Genomic DNA, 25,402 nt, shown 5'->3' with positions numbered 1-25,402 from the left:
AAAAAAAAAATACATCTTACAAGAATAGTGAACTGTATATTTGTAATTAAGCTTAAGACAAAAAACACATCAATTAAAAACATTAAAACAAATTTTTAACGAATTAAAAATGCTATATACACATATATAGTCAATGCTGGACAGTTTGCAGTTGCAGTACAGTTGTAAATGTACTAAGGCTGAAAGCGTGAGTCAGAGAGAATTTGACTTTAACCATGATAGTGATGATAGATTGTAACTCAGTCAGGAAGAGGAAACTGCTTCTTACAGGTAGTGCGGAAGCAAGCAAGAACATTTCCCACTTATGACTTCACATAGTAAGCCAGTGGTCATAAAGAGATTAATACAGCCTCCCTTCACAGGAAAGCTACAGGAAACTGTGACAATTCCCTGATTTTAGCTCTTATGTAATGGATAATACTTTTGTCTCTCCTCAATATCTCTTTTTCACAGTTGTTCCTTGAACTGTTATCTGTTATCATATTTGTCACACAGAGTATTATAGGACACACTCCTGCTTGTGATGGGTCATTATCCTAATGTGATTTACTGCCAAACTACCATGTTCATCCTTTACACCTCGCTCGCCCCTGTATTTCTTTCCAATTAAATCACCATAAATCACATATGGCATATTCACATCATGGAGGGGTGGTCCACTGGGCTGGTTACAGTAGCCTTTGAGGGCTAAATAAGAGAGGGTCAAAGGTTAAGAGGAGTATTAGCAGGAAGATGGTGTGACACTGATTATGAGCAGTCAAAGCAAGTATGAGCAGGGGTTATGTCACCCCGAAAGGGTCAAGGCGTATACGTTTCAGCAGGACAGCTCCAGTAAGGTCAACTGTAGGTCAGGGAAATTATTTTAGCCGCTCAGGCTTTGTCACCAGGCTGCCTGACTGCCTTTAAACATACAGCATACCATGTACCATTAACAGCCGAATATCAAGTAACCTACTGGGGCACTTAGCTTACTTCCCCCATAGAGCTCAACTTTTCCCAAATTCACAATCTAAGTGCATGCTGTGTGTGAGGGGGGAGACTTAAAATGCACAGACCCCCGTATAAGTAGCGTCCCCACCAGGCGTGTGTGAAAGCCTGTATTGTCCATGGCTAACAGAGGAAACGTGCGGAGTGACAGGTCAAGTCTTCCCCCGGTGTCTTGGAAAGAGCGGATCTCTGTCACCAGAGGAATAATCTTTCACAGGCCTGTGAGCAAGAGTGTGTGAAACGCTCTCGCTCCCGTATGCTGTTCTCTGAGTCAACTGCTGCCCGGACACATCACAGGCGTTGGGCTGATTTGTTTTATGAATCTTTTGAGCGTGCTCATTGGATATACAAGGTTTTTTGTGGGGGTAGAGAATAACAGGATGAAGTGTCCCACGGGAAGCATCGAGTTTGGTGTTCTTAGAACATCACTGGAAATGATAGAATAATAGATTTTTTTAGGAAACTAGTGTGTTTGTGTAGGTGTAGATTTTTTACGCATACATAGAAAAGCATCTTGCTGATTCGTCTCGCTGATCAAAGTACAGTATGTGCAAGTGGATTGTGATTGCAACCTAAAAAAAAAAAAAACTTATACTTTAATACTTAAAAAAAAAAAATACTAAAGATCCTAATGGAGTTGCAGTTATTGTAATTAAAATGTCAAAATTTCTTCTAGACACTTTCTTCTAGAAAAGTGAAGTTCATTAGTTATTATGCTTGGATTATTTAAAATAAATATTTTTATTTTTATAAAGTATTGTACATGTACAAAATTTTTATAAAATATATTTTATAGCTTATATTACTTGAAATGTTAATTTTTGAAAAAGTATATATTTTTGTTACAATTCAGTATCAAAACAATGTATGATGTTTATAATAATACTAGTAATAATAAATAAATTTAATAATTAATAATAATTAAATAATTCAAGTTTATATGGCAGTTTTTATAATAGATATTGTTTCAAAGCAGCTTCACAAAAAAATGCATGTTGCAATGTTATAGTCAGGAATTTGAAATAAATTATTATTAATAATAATAATAATAATAATAATGTTTAGAGCACCAGGTGAGTGAAGAATTTCACTGGTGCTCCTGAATTAAAATATATTTGCATACATTTACAACATGTCAACACTTTAAAAACTTTTTTAAAAGTTACTTGTAAAATTTAAGAGCTCGACTCAGAATGCAAAAAAACATATTGTTCGAAACCAACCCATCTCACTTTCTCTCCCACAATCCCAGAAAGACAAATGAGTGTTTGGAAGTGTTGTTTGTGCAACGACGTATCATTTAGTGTTTTGTTCCGTGGGGTGGCTGAGAGCTGAGAGAGTTAGACTGGTTATTTTTGTTTGACAAGCAGATGACATGATCCTTAATTGCTGAGTTGTCACGTTCCAGCAACGCGGCTCCATTGTCCCCCGAATCTCTGGTATTTCTATTCGGCAACAATGCTTTTTAAATCTCCCTTTATACAGCGCTGCCAAACGATGTCATGCGGACTTACTTTTCTGCGCTCTCCATTATGTCATCCACTAGCCATTCTAGAAAAAAAATTCCCCCCTCTCTCTTTTATCCGTCTCTTCTGCATGCCCCACTCATATGAGACAATGTCTTATGACAATAGAAGAGCCTAATCTCCATGTCAAAGCAATTTTCATTCCCCAGTGAGCAGTCTGCTATCATTTTGTAATGTTTTGTTTCTTATTCTAAAAGAATTAAGGGGGTGGTGGGGGGCTGGAGTAAGTCGTCACGGGGGCTGGGGGTCCTTATCTCAGTGTCTGGAAATTTGGACAGTGCATTTCGCTCCGCAGATAAAGCGGAAAAAAAGAAGCCCCTCGAGTTCAGTAGATCCTAATAGGTTTAACGTCTATTGAAACGGGGGTAAGCGAGAGATCAGATAGCCTTGCTTCTTTGGTTGTTCTTTTTTTTCCGCCTCTTTCTTTCTTTCTTTTCAACCCCTGTTCTTGCTCGCTGTTAGGCTGAAAGAAGGCAGAGGCGACACACAGGCCAAATGTATAATTCCTGAATAGGTTAAGTACATGTTTGAACTTCTGCAGACTGATGCCTCGGGATGACGACTTAATCATTTTCTGCTGAATTATGGGAGAAGGACTCTCGCGGTGGCGCGGTAATTATGCTCTCGGCTGGCCTTTTGGGGAAACCTATCAGCCCATCGTGGCTTCTGACTCTTTCTCCGACTCAGATTCCCCGCTATGATTTCTCGTTCGCGTCATTATCTTAAATTTGCAAGCACGGAGACAAGTTTCTACACGGTAATTACATCTATCCTCGGAAAACACGGCCGCCCTCCCCCCTCTTTGTTCCTTGTCCTTCCTCTTTTTTTTTCTCCTCATGCTCGATCTCTCTCTCCTCAGCTGTCATCTAAACAGAGGCCTGCATGTTCTCATGGCCACAGATAGATGAGTGCTCGCTGTTGATTTTTGATTAATGCTCTTTGAGGGTATAGAAAGGGGAGGCAAAGGCAATGAAGGCTTGATGAACACCCATAATGACAAAAGGCAGGAGGCTGCATGTCAGAGCAGCCAACAGAAAGCCCGCTGGATTTATAGCTTTTAACTTGGCTACATTCAACTCAGCTGTCCTGTACATTCACACTCTTGGCAGCTGTAGCTTTCACGCACACACATGAACATACACACGTAGCTATGCACACACCGAAAGGACCAAAGGCTGTTGCACAGGTCATTTGCTGAGGTCATGGGGCAAGTACACAGGGCAAACAGAGTACTGTGTATTTACTGGTCTAGGATCAGGCGCTCCAAATATAGCTCCCACTACAGCGTACGAAGGCCAGCTTTGAGCTGCCGAGCTGAACTATTCAACTAGAGCCGTACTTGTTGCAAGGTTCTCATGTAATTTAGATTTCGTCACTCAATTTCACCCTTTACTTGATCACTTACTTCATTCGATTATTAATGTGGGAAAAAAAAACCATGAGGCATGTCAGAATTAACTTGGCTACTTCATATGTAAATTTGCCGTTACTGCATTACGGGCTATTGACACAATTATAATTTCATCTACTCAACCCTGAACTGTTTGCATTTGCGCACAACAGCAAATATCCGTACCGACTGTGTAAGCCTTGTTGGAGGAAAAAAAACACCCCCTGACCAATCTGTCTCGGCTACGGGTTTGTTTGCTTACCCATCATCCTCAAGGACAATGTGAAGTAAACACGTTTGTAGAAACAAATGTCTTATCTGTTGTCCTGACATTTAAGGGTCTCACTGGCTAACCAGATTAGAGGTTAGTCACACCTGATTTTATTCGTTTTGAGTAAAAACCGATTCAAATAGTGAGAACCTTTTGGTATAAGTTTTTTTCTGAAGAAAAAAAAAATGTTTTTTTTTTCTGAAAAAAAAGAGTTATAATAAAAGATTATATACTGTATTCTTTAGTTTTATATTTTTTTACAGAAAAAAAAATGTTTGAAGTACTTTTTATGAAAACCAATAAAACAAGTGAGACTAACATTAAATCTGTTACATGTTTTACCTGAAGGAAATTGTCGCTTTAAAAAAAAATCTCTTGTAAAATATCTTGTAATATTTTTCATATAAATAGCTTGTGTGAAAAGGAAAATACATAATATCAACAATTATGAAAAGTCTTTTTTATTATTAATAAATAAATACATTTATATCTACTGATGAGCATAAAGGCACTCTGTAAATATCAAACGCATTTCTCTGTGCTGAACCTACAGCAACAGCAAAAATTACAACAAGTGTTTCTCTTTTTTCCCCCCACTCTCTCTCAAAGTTCAACCGCTGCATCACATCTCAGCTGATCAAGTGGTTCAGCAACTTCCGTGAGTTCTACTACATCCAGATGGAGAAATTTGCTCGGCAGGCCATCAATGACGGCGTGACAGGGACAGAAGAGCTGAGCGTGAGCCGGGACTGCGAGCTTTTCCGCGCTCTTAACATGCACTACAACAAGGCCAACGATTTTGAGGTGAGCCCTCGTCCGTTACCTCTGTTTCACACTACTGCATTCACCTTATCAGGCCACACTGTATTACGAGTTGAGATTTACGCAGTGATGCATAAGGTATTATGAATCCTTTCTGTTAATGTTAGCGTAGTTCAAAGCTTTAAAATGAATACAGCTAAATGATCTCTTTATATGATTAGACAATGAATGGCAAGCTGTTCATCCCATAAGCCCCACCCCCACGCTCCCCCGACTCACCGTACTCTTGGGGTAAAGTGAACAAGAATTTTTTCCTCCTTTTTTTTTTGGCCAAAACACAGTCATGCATCTGTCTGTTTGATGAGGCAAACAGGGAGTGATGCTTCAGGCCCAAGTGTCCTTGTCAAATACAATTTGCAGAGCTCACATTTAGCGCTCAGCTCACTATCAATATCTGCCCACTGGGACTCTGGTCATTCAAACACTATCCTTACAACATCATCATCATTTAGCTGACTATTAGCAAAAATCTGCCCCTATCCCCCTCCCCTCGCTTTCATTTAGATCAGGTCAAAGCCAAGGTTTATTGTGATTGCAGGTACAGAGAACACTCACGCCACACCTTTCGCGACCAGGAAGATATTTAGGGACATGATCCCTATTTTCATATATAAATGCAAGATTTGCATGGCTGTGGAAGAAAGTGCAGGGCACCATGAATAAGACTGTTGTTGGTAGAGAAGTCGAACCGAGGGAGAGATTGTTTTGCATATCAAGAGCCACAAAGGCTGCACAGGTGTACAAGCAGGACGGCCTGAAAGACTTTCCCAAATGCTCATTTTCCATGCAAGGAAAACTCGATCTTTAATGCAAATTTCAGTGCCCTAGTCTGTTCCTTTTTTCCTACCGGGCCAACTCGGCTCACGTCACGTCTCGCCTAGCGTGCGACGACATCCCACAGCAAGTCCGTGCCGCAGAGAGAGGTCACACAACCTTTAGCGGTGCAAAGGGACACTTCATGCTGAGGCTTTTTTGTGCTAAATTTTCTCTTCTCCACCTGTCAGACTGCGAGGCATGAAACTGGAACCCTCGCCGATTCAGCAAGTCGCTCTTTCTGCCAAATTTAGCATCATCAAAGTTCCACCTTGCTAGCTCCTCCTGAATGAATATACCCTCTGTTGTGCTGATCGTTTGATGTTAATCTAGTCTGTCAATATGCACCAGTAATGTGCTTCCTCCTCCTTTGAGACTTTCGTGAGTCTTTTGTAGTCGGGCCCTGTCATTTCTCTCTCCCTCTCTTTCATTGCACTTCCTTTCGCTGCCTTGTGTCTTTCATCCTCTTTGAATGTACTCACCCCTCACTTTCCCATTACAAACTTTTTAATGACATAATTGTCACATTCCTCATGGTGGAATGAGCAAAGGCCGTAATTAAAGAAGCTTCATTAATTGCCTTCAATGCACTTGGTGTGTTGGACTCACCAAGCTTGCTGTTTTCTTTCAAGTTGTTTATCCTTCATTCGGCTCCTCCTCCATCGTGCTGTCTCTATACGCCATGGTTTCTCTTCTAATTACTGCTCTGTTTGTCTTTGCTGGACAATGGCACAAATGAACACAATCAAGGACATTTGCATAGACACCGCTTATGATGTCCAGCCCTGAAAGGCTCCCAAAAAAAAAATCCAAAAAAAAAAACCAAGTGAAACCCCCTTTCTCGTCTTTTCTCCCAAACAGAGCCGCCAGCAATGTGGCAAGTGTTATCTCTTCGCTGAAGGGGTTTCTCTATGTACAAAGCAGATATGATCAAGCCAAACAGGCCTGCTTAACTGTTGTCTGGGAACATCATTTGTTTATCCTGCGTAGCTAAATGAACATATTAGAATGATATTTTATTAAAGGGATAGTTCAATTGAACATGAAAATTTGGTCACTATTTGCGCTCTCCATGTCCTTGTAAACCTGTATACTGATACTTATTTAAAATTCATTCGTAGAATACCAAAAAGAAAAAGAAAAAAAAAAAAAACGGCAACATAAATAAAGGTTGTCCATATGACTTGTCTGATATATTCAGAGTCTTCTAAAGTCTCATGATAGCTTTGTGTGAGGAATCAAGTGAATTTACGGTGTTATTCATGGAAAATCTTAACATTTGCAATTATTAAACCTTATATATAAAAAAAAAAATATGAAGATTGTCAGTGCTTAGTAGTTTTAAGTCCTCATATAAAGCTATTGTATGGCTACTGAAGACATGGACTATTAGACCAAAACTCATCTGGACCACATTTAATGTGTTTTTAGAGCTGGACTGATCTAACATGGAAAAGAGCTGCATAAACATTCTACAAAACTTCTTTTTTTGTGGTTCACTAAAAAACAAACAGCGTAGGGGTTTGGAAAAAAAGGAGTGTGGAAAACATTTGGCAAACAAATCCTTTTAAATCCAAAGAAAAGTTACAGAGCATTTAATCGGATAAAGAAAGTGAACACCTGTTAAAACTTGCAGCACAGTTACGCATTGTTAGCCAAAGTGGCGTTTCCTGGCCCTGTAATTGTGGCATCTGGTTCTCAGGAGCCGTCTTCACACTTACTGTATCACATCACAGGCACCATTGAAGAGTTCTAAGAGGGGTGGGGTCCACGGGCTCCACTGGGATAAGGAGACATTTTTATGACAGCTCTGGGAAGGTCTCATCTTTCGGCCACAAAATAGTTCAAGGCTCTTCTGTCAAAACCCCCTGAGTGTCCTCCCTCCCAACTTGCCCCAAACCCGCCTTGTCTTCAGTCCTTGTACCCTCCTCCCATGAACCAGCTGAGGAGAGCATAGAGGAGGCTTAGTCTCTCACTCTCTTTCTTTGGTCCCTGTGATCTCTGAGCCTTTTTGAAAAAGTGTTGGTGGCCATATACCCACAGCACACTCACACAGACCTCCTTTGACTTCAAGAGTTCTTGTCTTGGTATCTTCAGGCTATCAGGTGTCCGTGGCTATTATCACATTGAGTGAATGAAACTTCGAGACTTTGTTTCCCACTCACTTTTTGTTTATGTGGTGAAATTTCAAGGTTAAAAAGATACCGTTATAGTTGAGGGAATACTTAAAGGTGAAGTGTATAATTTCTGCGCCGCTAGCGTCAACAAACGGAACTGCAAAATTAATGGCTTTAATTAACAAACTCTCCCCTCGTTTGCCATTGGTCATCAAAACAGATTGTCCCCGCCCACAATACATGCTATTGGTTGATCCAGTTTTGCTGTTGTTGGGCTACACAAACAAACAGAACCAATGTTTATACTTTTAGAGAAAATCTTAAATTCTAAGGCTTACTAAAAATTTCATATTAAGGTAGAATATTATATTAAAAATTGCACACTTAACGTAAAAAAATCTACAAGAAAAGCACATAATGTATATGATGCAATATAAGATGTTCTGACCAGCAACACTCTCCCCCTTGAAAAAGATCAATTATCCAACATCCAACACGTCCCCCTCTTCTCCAGGTTTCTCTTCCCTTTTGTTTCTTCTCTCGTCTCCTCTTGTCCATGCCTGGTGTGACCTACCCCAAAGGCCTTCATTATTAATTGTCCTTTGGAGACAGGGAAAAGTTCAAAGACTGCGCGGATGGTCCCTTTACTGCGACCGTCTATTGTCTAACATTCATCTCCCTTTACCCTTGTTCCAGGAGTGTATTATCTCCCCTGCCTCATGAGAAAAGAAGGTTATCAATAAGAGCGTAGAGAGCTGCCATCGTGACTGCCAGGAGGTCCTGGCCTCCCAAGTCCACACACAGCTCCCCCACAGAGGGCTAGTTTACTGTTGTTTATCTTTGAGCTGCTAGCTTGTGCCACGCTACAGCACATCTTAGGATCGGGCTCTGGTTTCACTTCTTCCTCTCTCACCTCACACTGACCTGCAGTGTGGTCTGCGCCAGCTCACCTCACGCTCCCATTATAACGCCACTCAAAGCTACAGACAGTGCTATAAGATAGTGGTGGACATTTAAAGGACACATTAGGGACGGTTTAACTTAATCTTATAGTTGTAACCCCTCAACGTCTCATTTTCTTTCTGGAGAAAAACAAAAAAAAACGCTTTTAACATTACGTTTTTTTTTTTTTTCTACATACCATTAGCATCAACAAACTAAAACACTGTTTTCAAACAGGTTTCCTTGAACACTTCCCCTTCTGTTATTGGTCCTTACCAACTCACGCCATTGGTTAAGCCAATGTTGCTGTTGTCGGGTAGGTCAGGATGCTCAAACAAACAAAGTAATGTTTTGAAAGCATCACAGAGCCACTGTGTTTATGCTTTTAGAGGAAATCAACCTACAAATGTCTTACTTACCATTATCCCTGTAAATTAAAAAGCAATTTACCTCACACATGCACATATAATGTTTTTTAATGTTCAAATTAAATTAGTAATACTTCAGTTATATGAGTTTATCATTTATGCTCTAATTTGAAAGCACAGAAAACCATGTCCAACAAAAGATTAAAATTCTTGTTGTGATGTTTAACCTGCGTCCAATATGAAGCAAAAATATATAAAATATCTGCTTGAATGAAACTGAAGACAAAGTCCAACTTGACGCCCCATTGTGTGGCAAGCGCACATGCAGCTGGGATGGCACCCCTCACAATAAGTGTTCTGTGGTAAACCCTTAGCCTGTCATGTGATATCAAGAGTCACTGTGGTCAGATGATGCAGACTATTGTCTTCAAGGGCTCTTGGGTCACAATCATCTTCCTCTGTCTAATTAGATCATACTGTCTGATGGACTGACACTTACAATTACAGGATAAAAAGTACTCTTTTTACAAATAAAAGAGAATTTTAAAACATGTATTATTAATAATACAAATAGGATATAAAAATACTTCTATGCTTTAATATCAAGAACAATTGGTTTAGCGGTATGCCACTAGCAGGCTCTTATGCTGAGCGTTGAATCAATTCTTCACTGGAGAGCTGATGGATAGGAGACTATAATGCACTTCCTCTTTTTTCATACTACTTTGCTATAAATGTCACGCTTCGCGGCTCCCCGTCACACTGTACGTCCCTAGCCGAACATAATAGAGCTCTATGAAAACAAACTCCCATCATATTAGCTTAGTTATTACCATGCTTCACGTCAGAGGAGCTCCAGTAATCTAGTTATAGGACGACACTTGGGTTCTGTTCCCATTGTGGTCACTGATAGAATAAGCCTCACACTTTTTATTTCTTTATTGAATGCACTTTAGGCAATATTTTAAAATTAGACTGGCAGATAGTGAGTTTAACAGTATTCGGGTTTGACAAAAATAGTTTTTCTTTCAGCTGTCATTTAAGGGAATATCCATTCCCGTATCTCTGTTGATGAGATCACTTGCAGGGGCAGTGTGATTTCTTCTCATGCAGCTCTTGTGGGAACTGAACTTCCTCAGCGTGTTGGTTAATCATTAGTGGAGGTGACCTGGAGAACGCTACAGTACAGCACATTACATCCAATGGCCTTGACTGTACTTACCCAGGGACGGCGTAATCGCTGCCATCAAATCTGCATTAAAGACTTATCTTTTGTTCGTTACTAGCACAAATAGCAACATCAACAAGGAGATGTAATTTAATAATTCATAATGGAAGGTGCAACGAAAGCACACCTACTTTAGACTGCTTCGCTTACCAAACACAAAGAGTTTTTTCAGCCTAACTGTCTGGTGATGGCAGTTTAGAGGGACTTAAAGCCAAACTGCTGTAGGCAATCTATATTGTATATTACTCAGAGAAACAGAGACAGAAATTAGATAAGAGTGTGTGATGCTTTCAGGCAATGTTTTTTTTCCAGACAAAATGACTTATTAATGGTCACTAAGTTGCACAGAGGGACCAAGCCCTGCAGTCTTTAGCACCAGCCAAAGAAAACTACTACACACACACACTGGCACATACAGAATAAATTATAGATGTAGTACATACTGTTCGAGTTTAATTCTTCCCCACATGCTATAAATCTGATATGAGTGTTTCATTTAACTACTTAAGAATTTATTTTGTACACAACAAAAATATTCTAGTATCTTGTTTTCCAGTAAAATATTAAAATAACTTTAAAGCAAAATAAATGTATTAAACATTTACTTTTTGTCTACTTTTATGTATTTTAAATTTAAGACTTTTTATCTTAAATTTACTTTTTGTCTTTTTGTTCTTGTTTTATTTACCGCAATGCATTTTGTTGGATTTATGCTCACAATGTATTGGTACCATATTGATTATTTGTTCTCAAACTAGAGATTTTTTATTTGTTTTAGATTATATTGGATATTTAGGCTAATTGTCATTTAATTACCTTTGCCACCATCTAACACAAATAATTTAATAAAACTGTTAAATGTAATCTTTAGCAAATTTCATGATGAATATCTTTTTTCAAACTTTTACATTATACAGTAACGCTGATGTAGTTGTTGTAAAATGTAATCTCAAAACTGTAGTTTTTAGATTTATTTTGAATTTATTTAGGCAAAACAGTAAAGATTTTTGCAGTATATAAAAATACAGTATAATGTGTTTTGTTTTTGTTTTGTTTTTTGGATTAAAATCACGGGATGAACTTGACCGTGTCCCACCAACAAGCATCACATGCTTCCTGCCCTAAAGTGTGACATTGTGGTGCTGAATATCCACTTCCTTTAATTGCCTCTCAGTGTTAAGTGCTGCCTGTCATGGGCTGGAATTCTGTTGTCATGAAAGGACCTGTGACAGAACATAAACAGGGCGTTAAGTAGCTTCTAAAGGGCCTGCAAGCTCGCTGGAACTCCTTCCTCCTACAGATAAGTTCCTGAAGTGGCACAAACTGAGAAACACCTGCCGGTGCCGGGGCCAGTGCCAGTCTTTATGGCTCCCTACAAATAGCTTTTGATGGAAAGTTCTTCCATGGACTAGACGGGCCTCCTTCCATGTTCTCTCATGTCACCTTGTGTGCAGTCTGCTCAGTGACACCACTGGTGATTATGTCATTATTTTGCTCCAGGGGGTTCAAACACATCTGTAGCATTCGTGCACGGCTTTCTCCAAACCCTGGCACATCTCCCACCCAACCGCCCCGTCTCTGTCTCCCTCCCTCTTCTCTTCATTAGTCTCGGTGCCAGATCCTTTCTTCAGCCAGACAAGAAAGACCCAACTCCAAGCTGCCTTTCTCCTCCTCCTGCCTGCTCCAGTCCTTAGGCCATTCTGTCCTCCCTCTCCCCCCTCCTTCTCCTCCAGATGTCCCTCTTTCTCTCTTTCCCTCCCTCAAACACTCTCTTCTTTCATGGGGTTCAACTGCAATTTGAGACAAATGACTTCATAACCTTTGGCCCAAGCAGGTTTGAACCCAGACCCTCCTCTAGGTCAGAGACCTAGTGCCCCTGAATTTGAAGTGCACATGTCATTGTGGCATTGTTTGCTTTAGTAAACGCAATGATATAGAAGGGTGAAAGGACATTGTGCTCATATGGCCAGATTTGGCATAATAAACAGTCTTCATTTAAGGAATAGTTCATCCACAAATGAAAACTCATTATAACTCACTCTTGTTCCAAAGCTCTATGACTTTCTTTCCTCCCTTTACATTTACTAGTCCTTCTTTTTCAATGAAATCGCAATGCATTCAAGCTTCAAAAAGATACCATACAAATATGCATAAAACTCTGCACTATATTTCAAGTCTTTAAACTCTGTGTGACAACAGAACTAAATTATAAGCCGTTGTTCACAGAATAACCATTCTGTTATATGGAGAACCAGACCAGTGCGATCTGTCCCGAAAGATTTGTTCATGGTACTTTTCTTATAAGCTTATTCTTAAAATGTTCTCCTTTTGTGTTTCAACAAGAAAAAAAGCGAGTAAATAATGGCAGGTTTTTTTTTTTTTTTTTTTTTTTGGCTGAGCAATTCCTTTTATAATGCTTGTTTCATCTTATGTGAAAAAAAAAAAAAAAAAACCTAACCAGGGAATGACCTTATTTAAAGGTGAGCGCAAATATATCCACTCACGCACACACTCACTATGTGCCAGTGTGCCTTGAGAAATGGGCATATGGTGCTTGCTCAAAGTTTTCTTAAGTATGAAAAATAGTTTTCATCAAGGCCAATGCAGAATCAGCAGCAGCATGCGTATGTTTGTCCAGCATCTGCAGTGAGAACCTAGGCCTGCTTCAAGGTTGTCGGGACAGTTTGTGGAGCTCAGTTGCATCACAGTGGGTTTTGAAAGAATCTTTATCAGAGAGGGAAACATGCAATCTGTTTGCCTGATTGACACTCCAGCCAAGAGTTTATCAAACTGCAAGGTTTTGCTTTCTATGTGCTATCGATTAGCTGGAGCCGAATGTCCAGCGTTCAGTGTAACGTTTCGCGTTCAGTGGGATGTTGTTCTTTTGAAGTTCAGTCTAGCTCCCGGACAAGCAGTGATAGAGGGAAACTGAGAGCGAGTGGGTGGGAGGCGAGTGGGGTGGACTCTTATGCTTTCAGCCCCCTGGCCTTGAGACTTGTTTGCTCTCTGTCAATCCATTATCTCCTAAAAAAAAAAAAAAAACTCAACCTCCTGAAAGAGTCTACGGTATTTAAGGTATTTATGTTTTTTACTGTGATACATGGATACTTTTTAAAAAAGTATAATGGGAAGTGTTCACTTCTCAGATTAAAGTTTGAGATAGGGAAATGATGATTATGATGAAGTATGAAATGTGAGTGATAGGCTGTCCTTAGAATATAAATTGGTGTGGGGGGGTAGTTATTTAAACAGTTTTTAATATTATTATTATTATTATTATTATTATTATTATTATTATCATTATTTGTGTTGCATTATCATTAGACTAAATTTTGACTTAATTTCATTAATAATACTACTGCATCATTAGCACTAAAACGAAATGTTTTAGACTTGTGAGACAGCTATTTTTCTCTTCAACAATCTCTGAGAAATCTTACTGGCCAGCAGGTGAATTTATCACCTTTGACTGGATGGCTTGGCCTGAGCAAATACAAGCAGTGAGATACACCAGCTCCAAACACAGGCAACATCAAACAGGAGCCGCAATGAAATGGAAAGTACACTCTTCCCCTTTAATGATTAACTCTGGTGAGGAAACCACGACTTTCTTCCCAAGACGAAAATCTTAGCAGGGACAGAAAGTGGGCCTGGGCTTTCAGTTCCCCACACTGTGGCCTTTGGAGATACAGAACTTTCACTGTGTCTTCATCTGCAGTACTCATCTATGAAATTTCCCACACACGCATTCGCTCAGCCCTCCTTCCCCTCCCCACGCAGTCCTTGATTTGTATGGCAGTTATCAGGAGGTAAGTCTCTCCTCAATCAATATTTACCCAACAAACAGAGTCGATTCGGGGGCAGTTTGTATAGAGGGCCCAAGTGCACACGCGGTGGGGTGAATGAATGCTGGTTGAAGTACCGGGGCTGCTGATCATGACTGCTGTACATGCACTCCCCCCCTCCTCTTCTTGTCTTGTGCTTCTCAGTGGACGGGCGATATAATTTTTCTTTTCATGTGTCCTCTCATCCTTGGCAACAGCAGCGCTGAGGATGCAGTGCTGCCAGAAAACTGATCAAGCTGGGGGGCAGGAACCAGTGGCCAGCTAGTCTTATTTGTAATGATACTCAAATAATAAAATCACACAAAAGTGATTTTTTAATACAAAGTGAGCTTAATTGACAGAGATTGTAGCATAATTTGTTCCTCCTTTTCTTACAAAAAAGCAAAAATCAAGTTTACGATGAGGCAGTTACTGTATAAGATAAGTGAATGGGACAATTCTTTTGAGTATATAATAGCAGAAATATGAAGCTAGTAATTTTACCCCCCCCAAAAAAAAAAAAAAATTATGTTAAAACTTATGTATTTGTCAGTTGTATAACTGTCAGTTTAGGGTTTTAGAGTATATGACACTGCTTGGACAAGGCAATGAAGTCGTAAAGTTGCATTTAACTTAATGGTTACCAAGCCATTTTCTCACACTAAATTTTTTTTTACACTCATATTGTTTACATTTTTGTGGCTATATCATTGAAACAATGAGTATTTTCATGTTTGCATTGGCCCCATTCCCTTCCACTTCTGTAACCTAGATTTCTGCTTTGAGTCAACTTTATTTTTTTATGGCATCAACATTACGCCACCAACACTGTTAACTTGATCCCTGAACTCAGAATATTCCTTTAACCGATAATGTTGTTTCAGGGACATTAGTATATTAATATGACGTATTACCACGTATAGCAAAGTAAATCGGAAGTTTGATCTGCTGGAAGTAATTGAGTAATCACTTACGCTTTTCACACTTTCACATCATCTACAGCCAAGAAGCGAAACACAGCGTGACAGCATGCACAAAACAAGGCAGCCACCGACACACGTAGTGTTTTATTTATTAGTATTAATTTTCTCCGAGGGCTCTGTGGGCCATTTAAACCGTGCCCGATGTATTTTTCCTCTCAACTTGACTGAATCAGGAGTCCTAAAGAGGGCATATGAAATATTGATGTGGAATTGTCTGCCGTGCGATTCAGCTGTGTTTTACCACACAGCAGAGCGGCCTTAGAGGCTTAGCCTACACAATAGCCGTAACAAAAGAACAACAGCTGATCCGTGTGAGGCGAGGAGGTGACAAAACAGTTAAAGCATGCTGCTGGCTATGGGCAAGCAGTCAGCAGATGCAGACAAAAGGGTTTGTGACAAGAATAACTCTCCCTCTCTCTCTCTCTCACTCTCTTTTCCTCTGTCTCTCTCTCTCTTTCCAAGGCAAGCAGTCAAGAGGATCCAAAATACCAATACCCTTTTCTCCTTGACATTGTCTTCTTCCCTAGTCAGCATTTTACTGCCCTTTTATGGTAAAAAAAAATGAGTTGGAGAAATTCCTCACAGGAATATTCTTAGCAATGCAGCACTCCTGGGCTTTACCCTATGTTAGCGTCAGTGGATACGCAAAGGAATCAGATTTGATGTGAACATATCTCTCTCACAAATAGGATAAAGACAAATCTATTAGCTATAAAATTTTCACATTAGCACTAAACAGGTGCACACACCTGCTCCGAGCAATGGTGTATCAGATATTTTAAAGGGGATCAATGGAATCCCTGTCTTTCAATTAAAAGGGCCAATCATGTTTAGGACTTGCAATAAAAAAAGTAGCTTAAAGAAAGTGAGAGATGATTAAACTAATTAATTCATCATTTTTTAACCAGTTCACTAAAATTGAATCATCCAATTGAACCAAATCACTGAAATGATTCAGACTTCATTATGATATTCAAGAGAGACATTTTGTCAAGCTACACCACAACTAAACTCTAGCTTGTTTCTGAAAAATCTATGCCATTATGCGACACTATTTTTAGGGTAATTGCTTTTCTAGCAATTGCATCAAATACATCAAATAATATGTAGCATAGTCTTGACAAATAGATTTGAAAAATGCTGTTCTATAGCTGGCCGAAGGAAGACTGACTTGCCTTTAAGGGACTATGGTAGCATCCAAAAGAGATAGACTCCCTTCTGAGATCACACAAATTTGAGAAAGGCACCTTTATCACTTTTTTCTTTCTTCCTGTGTGCAATTGTTCTGTTGTTTTTCCAGAAAGCTGCTGGCCATTGTCTGAGGGGGTGGAAGACTTATAAAAGCGTGAAAAAAAATAGGGGAGAGGGTATGTTGTGAGTTGGGGTGTTGGGGAGGTTGGATATCTATAACCTTTGTAATCCCCCCCACACACACCACCACCTCTCTTCTCTTTTTCTTTCTCACCCCCTCCATTCCATGTGACATTCATTCATCAGCCAAGTGCGTTTGGCAAGCCCTTTGCCTATGAGCGCCGTCCCAGTGACCACTAACCTTGGTATGTCCTGACACTCGTGATGAGTATCTGCAGGACACAGAAGGCAAGCAGGCTGCTATGTCAGGCCTTTATTGTGTACTGCCGAGGCTGGGGACAGTCAGCATAATCAAACAAATGACCCCTGAAGGCTGTGCCCCTCGGGGAGGGAGAAGTAGAAGGAGACAGAGCTCTGGCCAAAAGCACTTGGGCAGGATTTTTTTATCTCCTCTTCTCTTCTCTTCCCCCTCCCTTCCTATGATCTTGCCCCAGGAGAAAGAGAGGAGGAGGGGAGAAATTACTGTACAGCACTGTACAAATATGTCACCCGTTTGAGACGGACAGAGTTCAGGCACAGCAGTGTTGCAGAGATACTTTGAAAGTTTTGGGATTTTTTTGTTTTTTAGAGGTTTTGATGTGTGTGTGAGAAAACAGCAAGTTACACTACAAGGTGGAAAACTAGCAAGTTATATAAGAGGTTGATATATCTAAATAATGTAATTTATTGATTATATATATAATAAATGATATATGATTTATTATTGAATACAATCAAACTTTAATACACATAAATGTAAACTAAACAAATAAAACTAAACAACATCCTACATTGTCTGAACTGAATAAAAAATGTAGTGCCAATCACAAATGAATCCTTAAACCATTTTTGAACCAGCTCATTCAAATGAATCGTCAAATTGAACCATCACAATGCTACTGAAAGAAACAGTTCTAAGAACAAAATTGAGTGATGATTCAAATGAATCCGTTAAAGGGATAGTTCACCCAAAAAAAAAAAATCTGCCATTAATTACTCACCCACATGTTGTTCCAAACCTGTTAGACCTTTGTTCATCTTCGGAACACAAATTAAGATATTTTTGATGAAATCTTGTGGCTTGTTTGCGAAGAGAGGAATACACTCACATGTGTAGTGGTGCTATTGTGAATGTGCATCGAGTTCTGACACAGAAGAGAAGAAATTGTTGCATAAAGTCATTATTTTTGTTTTCGTTGCACACAACAATCTTCTTCTCGTAGCTTCAAAAAAAAAAAAAAATACGGTTGAACCACTGATGTCACATGGACTATTTTTATTGATACTACCTTTCTGGGCCTTGAACGTGTCAGTTGCGTTGCTGTCTATGGAGGGTCAGAAACCTCACAGATTTCATCAAAAATATCTTAATTTGTGTTCTGAGGATGAACGAAGATCTTACAGGTTTGGAACAACATGAGGGTGAGTAATTAATGACAGTATTTTCATAGTATCTTATCTTAATCCTCTTCGTCCCACGTGAGACATAAGGGTGAACTATCCCTTTAATAATTTTAACCAGTTCATTAAAATCATTTGACAGAATGAACCAATTAACTAAAATGATTCAGACTTCCCAAAGCTATTTGAGAGAAACAGTTCAATGAAGAAAAGCAATGACTGAAATGAATTAAAGAATCATTTTAACGAGCTCATTAAAGTGAATCATCCAAATGAACTAACTGAATCAGACTTCCCAATGCTACTCATTGAAAACACTAGCTTGTTACTGGAAAAGCTATGATATTATGTTACACAATTCAGTTAGCAATGTTGCTACTTATAGCTATTTACTCCCTAACACCGGAACACATCATAAAAGGGAGGCAGGCTAGAGCACGTTACAGCATATAAACTCAATCAAGCCATCAACTACACTCCGGTGAATCATACCATCTAGTTTAACTGCCATTATAAGTTCAGTATTTATAGCCATGCTATAATTTAATACTGCATCACAACCAAAAGTCAAGCACTTATGATTGTGGCGGCAGAGTGAAACATCTTCCACACTGGTCAAGGCCTTTCAGGCAAGGGTATGCCTTTGATGACAGTATATTTAACACACTTAATGGAAAAAAGGGAGCTGGGGATGGTGTGGATCGCATGCATGAGATTCTTTGTCCAGACAACTGCTCACCTGGCAGGGCCTTTGAGGAGCAGTCAGAGTCTGATTGATAGCACTGATGCCAAACTAAGCGCTGATCCTGATCCACGGGGGAGGGCTGCGTTGATAAAACCAACTATAGGACTGCAACTTTAACCTTGCAGTGGAGGATGAATATTAGATGGTGTCATAAGCTTTGTTGCGAAAACACTGATTCGGGATGGTTGGAGGAAAAACTGCTCTGGATCTTTCCACACCCTCAAAAGCATCTTAAATAGATACTAAAAAAGAGTGGAACACAAAATAAGATAGTTTGAACTGTCCATAAAATGAAAGTCAATGGGTCCAAAACAACACTAGACCGCACTGACATCCATTCTATGGTAAAAAAATTAAAATTAAAATTAAATAAACATCTTTTGAGTTCCAAAGAAGATTGTGTCATACAGGTTTGGAACGACATAAAGGTAAATTTTTGGGTGAGCTATCCATTTAAGCATTCCTAATGCATCCCTTAAATGCTAGCGCTTTTTCTGTGGCCTGTAGTAACACATTTAATGTGACAGCACTATGTTTTTGCAACCTTTGTGTCTGTTTCTGTGTGCTTGCGTGCCTGCTTCCCCATCTGTGTTCGAGCGTGTGGGTGTCTGTGAGTGTGTGTGGCAGTAAGCACCATGTCTGGGAAGTGTCTTGTCTAGCTGTAGGGGAGGTGACTTAGTTCCTTGCCTGGGTAATCATCTCTACAGTGTTAGCAGAGAGCGACTGTCACTGGTGCTAAAGAGATCACAGGGCCAGTCTACAGTACGCCCCCGGTCTTGGCCCTCTCTCATGAACAACAACCTCACGCCAGAAAGGATGTGTTCTGGTTGTAGAGAACAAACTCCTCAGTAGCGCCCTACACGCTACCTGGTTGCGGGAAAACACTGCAGTTAGAGGTCCAGACCTTGTCCAAGAGCATAGAGTTTACAGATTCATTTTCTCTGAATTCCTCTACCTGGGATAGATGCTATAACTTTGGTTTGAAACTTGGTGCTCAAACAATAAGTTTACTACAGAATCTAGTTTCACAGGAACTTGATAAGAAGCGAAGAAGAATTTAGTATTTTATGGACCGCTGTCAGTGGCAGATTCTTCTCCTTCCCCTTCTAGAAGTGGAAGCATATTGAGACAAAAAGACATTTTATGAGACGTTGCTAACAATCTTGTGTCAAATAAAGGGAAGTCAACAAATTATGTTTCGTTCCCTCTAGGAAGTAGACTCTAAAAGAGGAACAGCTCAGGTAATGTTTAACCCAATAAGTTCCTCTTGGTTACAACCTCACAAATTCTGCCACATTCAAAACATTGACCGTAAGGTGTTGTTATGTGATGGTTTGACCCATTTCGTTGAAAAAAAAAAACCATCTCATTGCTTTTTTCACTGTAACCATTCAAAAGCTAATAAATCCTTTCACGTCCCCTGATGGTGCACTTAGACAAAAAAAAAAAAGGACAGAAAATGTATTTAAAAGATTTGAACGTCTAAACGCATGGGTATTTAAGTCAGCACCACCAGAATATGTTTCAGCAACTGAAACAAAGAGGAATTAGTGAAGTGACAATGTTTGGGGCTGTTCTCTATGTCCTCTCAGACTTGGCAGCCCAACACTCCTCTTTGCATTTTCTGCCAGAAGCGTCTTTCCACTCTTGAAGGGTCCTGCTTATGTCTCAGTACAGAATCTTATTTTCTTGTTCCATTTTACTTATCTCTTTTTCTTTTTTCTCTTTCTTTTCTTTTCTTAATCAGAGACTTGGGATTGAAACCTAATATGTTTATTAATGTCATTGTCTCCTTGTGTATCAGCAGGTTCCGGAGCGATTCCTGGAAGTGGCACAGATCACGTTACGGGAGTTTTTCAATGCCATTGTGGCAGGCAAAGATGTTGATCCTTCCTGGAAGAAGGCCATATACAAGGTCATCTGCAAGCTGGACAGTGAGGTCCCAGAGATTTTCAAATCTCCCAATTGTCTGCAGGAGCTTCTGCATGAGTAGTGATTTGAATTGCTTACCAAGTATCATCCCTTATTTCCAGAATCTTTACAAAGTAAGAGGTAGCATTCCTATTTTTAAGTCCCGGCTAATTTTGAATGACTTAGCAGTTAATTATTTTTTTTTTTTTGTGCTTCTTTTTGGGAAAGTCTATAAAATTCTTGATTGTTTTGACTGTATTCAATCCTTACCCCCTTTTCCCTTGCCTTTAAAACGGGCATTACTATGTTTACCACACAATGGTTAACAAATGGAACTGACACCCTGATTTTCTCTCTTTTATTGGTCATTATTTTGTTGAGGGCTTTGTTTTATCCCCGGATGTTTGCAATGTGTGATGGTTTTACTATTGCTGAATAAGACTTGCATTTGTAGCTTGTATAGATGTAATTATTATTTATGATTAATATAATTATTACCATTAATGTTATTAATGCTTGCTGCAAAAAAGGAAGAAAGGAAAAGAAAGACAAAAAATTGACATGTGGTATTCTTGTTTCTCATGGCAATGCTACAGAAAATAAATTATTCTTTGGACAAAAAAATGATAATAATAAAGAGGGGTATACATTTTCTATGTGGGAAATTCATATATATATATATATATATATATTTGATGTTATTCTTGAAAGAAACAGCATCAACTGTTTTTTTGGTTTAGCCATTCTTCTATGTTGGCTAGGGTCCAATGTTCTTGTGTTTTGTGTCCACATTGATAGCACTGGCTCTAGGGAGGGAGGCCTACTCGTAGGTTTTTTTTTTTTTTTGTTTTTTTTTTCTTCACGGAGCAGCCTCTCTTGTAACTAAGCAACATGGCCATTTCATACTGGGGCAAGCCAGTTCGGAACAAAAAAAATGGACGCCTTCCCACTGAGAAACCATTCTTGCTCATAAAAAGCACGCTGTCACAACTGCTCACATAAACACACACACAGACCACTCTCATACATACACGGTAATTCACAAACACAAACACGTGCCGTACGGCGTCAGGACAAGAGAATTGTTGTTGTTGTTCATTTTCTCCACCTGCTAGCTGGGAACACCTCTATAATTAGACCGTAAATTTAGTAGATTATCTCAAGTTTGGTTTACACAGGCTGAAAATAATTATTTGAACATTTGCGAAAGTAAAGCTGTTTTTTTGTTGTTGTTGTTTTTTTCTTTCTACGTACTGGATTGTACATAGTTTATTTGTTAGAAATGTACAGATTTGCTTAATATTCACAATCATCTGATTATGCTATGGCAGTGTACAGTTTATCAGTAGTGAAACTTCATGTTAGCGAGAGACTTTGTTTGAGTTCAATTGTACATTTTTATGAATCATATGAAGTTCTTTGAATTGAATTTTAGAAGCTAAGCCTGCAAAGAGATCCACACAAATGTAACCAATTACAACGATTAGCCTACCCTAGAGGAAAAAAGCACAGTTTCTTATCAAAACAGTGTCCACAAAAGAAAAGAGGGCCTTCAGATTCTTTGTGCATCCCTTCCTAGTTCATAAATAAGAGTCGGCAGTAGAGGGCAAGGGCTGGACATGTGATCTGCTCTGGAAGCCTGTGCCGTTTGCATTGGGCAAATCCAGCTGATGAATTGAAACGCAGGCCGGCAATTATTGTCAGCACAATGCCTTAAAAAACCTGCTGACTTCTAGATTAATGGGCACAAAAGAGCATGAGGTGCTGTCATTCTGTCGCCAGGGCTGGCATCATCCACAGCCCCCGGACAACGCACAAAATGCCAAGCTATTCACTATGCATTGTAAAGAGAAGGAAAAACAAACCCAAAACAAAGTTAGGAGATGTTTGGCCCCATTCTATTCTCAAATATCTTGCAAGGCTGTGCTGACATACGTTCTCCTTTACATGCATTGTGATAAATAAACGATTCTTTTAAATCGTAAGGAATTTCTTGTTATCACTATTTATTCATTTAAAGGTGATGGTCTGCAACTAATAGTGAAGGTTGTGTCAATTTGCACATAAAGTGGTGCTTAGTTGAATTCAGCTGTTCATACTCAACCATACAAACAGGCATTTTGTGATTTACACACTTAATGAATCTGATAATTGCCTGTGCCTATAATGTTAATTACACCAGCAAATTATTTCTATATTTATATTTAACATAAAAATGTAACAGAACTGATACGATTTGACTTCTAAATCCTCAAAGTGACATAAAAATCTAGAACAAAATAGCACAAATTGAAACAGAGGGGTATATTTTCCTTGTTTTGAAACAAAATGCCCTCAGTAGGTTCTGGGTAAGGAACTATGTACATGCAAAGTCCAGGAAAGAAATTTTTACAGCTCATTTGAAGATGAACAAGTATGATGCTTAGTTCCACACCAATCTGATGTACTTTAAGCCATTTAACGTAGCACAGAGGCAATACGTGTGCATAAGTGTGTGTGTGCGTGCTTACCTGTGCATGTGCGTGTTTGCAGGGAGTGTGTGATATACACGCATGGTAGTACGTTAGTTTTAGTTCCCATAAGGACTTCTGTTTATTTTCTTTATCTATTGTTTCTCTTTTTGAACTTTTATTTGTATATCACTGTACTGCATCTTTAAGACAAACCAGAGGGAGGTTATGTTCAACATCTCAACTCTTTTTTTTTTCTTGCTATTGTACTTTTAGAAGTGTTATGATTTTCTCTCCTTCATTTCACCACCTCTTCAGGTTTCCCCGTCAAAGGTGTTCTCGATCGGTCTGCATTAATTTGATATTGAAATGAGATGGATCTGTTTGCGTGGTTACACAGGGTCATTTGTTGCTTTGTGTCGAAAATCCTAAATGTAGCCGTGTACATTTCGCACTCCATTAAGGACGCTCTATAGAAGAAGAAAAAAACTCTCTGAAATAACCTTGATTCAAAGTTTCATCTCACTTGTGATACACTATTGCGCATTTACATTTGACATAAGATTTTTTATTTGTTTTCATGCAATGGAAAAAAAACTGTCATGTAGTGATCTGTACAAATTAATTGCCAAACTCAGTTTGGGACTGTTTTTTATTACAAAGAAAGATGTTACAAAGAGAAAAAGAAGAAAGAAACTTTGTATATGACTATATTTCTGGGAAGGGGAACAATTATTTGTACTGAATGCAGTGTGTTGTACAAGACTCTTGACTCTTTGTAGATTTGATGCTGTATTTATGAGGTGTGTGCTCCCTGAAGGGTTTTAAACATGATTTCACTGGCTTTGACATGTATGTAAATACAAACGAAATTGAGAAAACACTGCCTTTTTATGATTTAGCAATATGATGTAAATAGCATTGTTATGCTTTTTTGTATGAAAGAATTCTTTGATTCTAGTATGGTAATTCCAGCTGAAACTGTTACAATTTTCTTTGATACGTTTTGAAGGATACACATACATTGTTAACGGGATAGCATTGTGGATTTTGTTGTCAATTTGTCATGCAGAAGTTTCATAATTTATTGGTTTAATTTATCATAATTTATTTGGTGATGGTGTACAATTTTTGGTATTTCTGGGGATGTATTGTATTATTTGGTAGACAAGACCATAAAAACACCCTCCTAAGCTCCTTAACTCTGTAGAGACATAAAGAGACACTTATGTCCAGGTAGCCATTGTAATTTCAGACACTGTAGTCATAAGAGACGCTTGGAAAAAAAAAAAAAGAAAAAAAGGAAAGAAAAAAAGAAAAAAAATGATGTACAACAAAACTTTTCTTCTATCTTGTTTGGAAAGTGATAAAATTGTGTGTTTTGAAGTTTTTATTTCTAATCAATTAATCAGACTTTTACCTTTGCTTTTTACCACCTACACAATACAGTAGTCAAAGTGCCTCGTGTGCCTTCCATCTCCTCGGAACTGAATGTATGTGCAGTATATATGCAAGCTTGTGCAAAATAAAAACTAAGTCCTAGATCAGGTGTTTCCTTTTGCCATTTGTCATCATTTAGATCAGGATGCTAATCAGAGAAAAACCAAGGAGATTTGGAGTTGCCTGTGATGCCAGAAGAACTTATAGGATGTAAATGTGGAGATATTCTTATAGCCCTGTTTTGGGCTTAAAGTAATATTTTGGGTTCAAGTTGAATTCATTTAACAGAACTTTGTTGAATACCACAAAAATGTATTTTAAAAAAAGCAAAAATCTGGGTTACATTGGAAGTAAATAATGTTAAAATAGCATAGTACAGCCAATAATACAATAATGTTTCAAAAGTACAGCCACAAGACTTTAACAGTGGGGAAAAAACTATTTTTTGTGTTGTTATATAACATTTTTGCCATGACAGCGTAACACTTAAAACTCTATAAGGACTGCAAAAATCTGGAAAGCAACTTTACTGCTTAAAAAAGGTTTTAACATAAGGATCACTATTTTTTATCAAATTTACATTTCTGCTTCTAAATTCCCCCCCCCCCCCCAAAAAAAGCCCCCTTTCTACCTTTCTTGCTGCGAAAACAGGACTTCCTTTTGTTTAGATAATCAACATTATGCTCAGAAATGTTTATAGGTCTTTTTTCCTATTTAAATCTAATTCCCAATCAGGCCTGTTATTTCAGCAGTCTTTGATTCATGCTTAATAGATCCACCGGTGGTTCACTTCATCAAATATTACAGTAGACGTTTCTTGATAAAGTTGTCTTT

At 38.7% G+C, this 25,402-nt stretch overlaps 1 protein-coding gene across 4 annotated transcripts in view; it reads left to right on the top strand.

Moving 5' to 3' along the window:
* prox1a (prospero homeobox 1a) overlaps positions 1-25,175 on the top strand; it is a 36,947-nt gene extending 11,772 nt beyond the window's left edge. For 3 of the 4 annotated variants that reach the window (XM_042742568.1, XM_042742566.1, XM_042742567.1), the window contains exons 4-5: positions 4,784-4,978; positions 20,572-25,175. In XM_042742568.1, coding sequence (XP_042598502.1) covers positions 4,784-4,978; positions 20,572-20,760 — 384 coding nt within the window. In that variant the 3' untranslated portion in view covers positions 20,761-25,175. The remainder of the gene's footprint in view (positions 1-4,783; positions 4,979-20,571) is intronic. The other variant, XM_042742569.1, reaches the window with a different exon arrangement.
* The last annotated feature ends 227 nt before the right edge of the window (positions 25,176-25,402 follow it).

The sequence above is a fragment of the Cyprinus carpio genome, chromosome B17 (genome assembly GCF_018340385.1).
Source record: "Cyprinus carpio isolate SPL01 chromosome B17, ASM1834038v1, whole genome shotgun sequence".
Taxonomy (NCBI): domain Eukaryota; kingdom Metazoa; phylum Chordata; class Actinopteri; order Cypriniformes; family Cyprinidae; genus Cyprinus; species Cyprinus carpio.
Note: the sequence above shows the minus strand (reverse complement) of the source record. Positions and strands in the feature narration are given on the sequence as shown.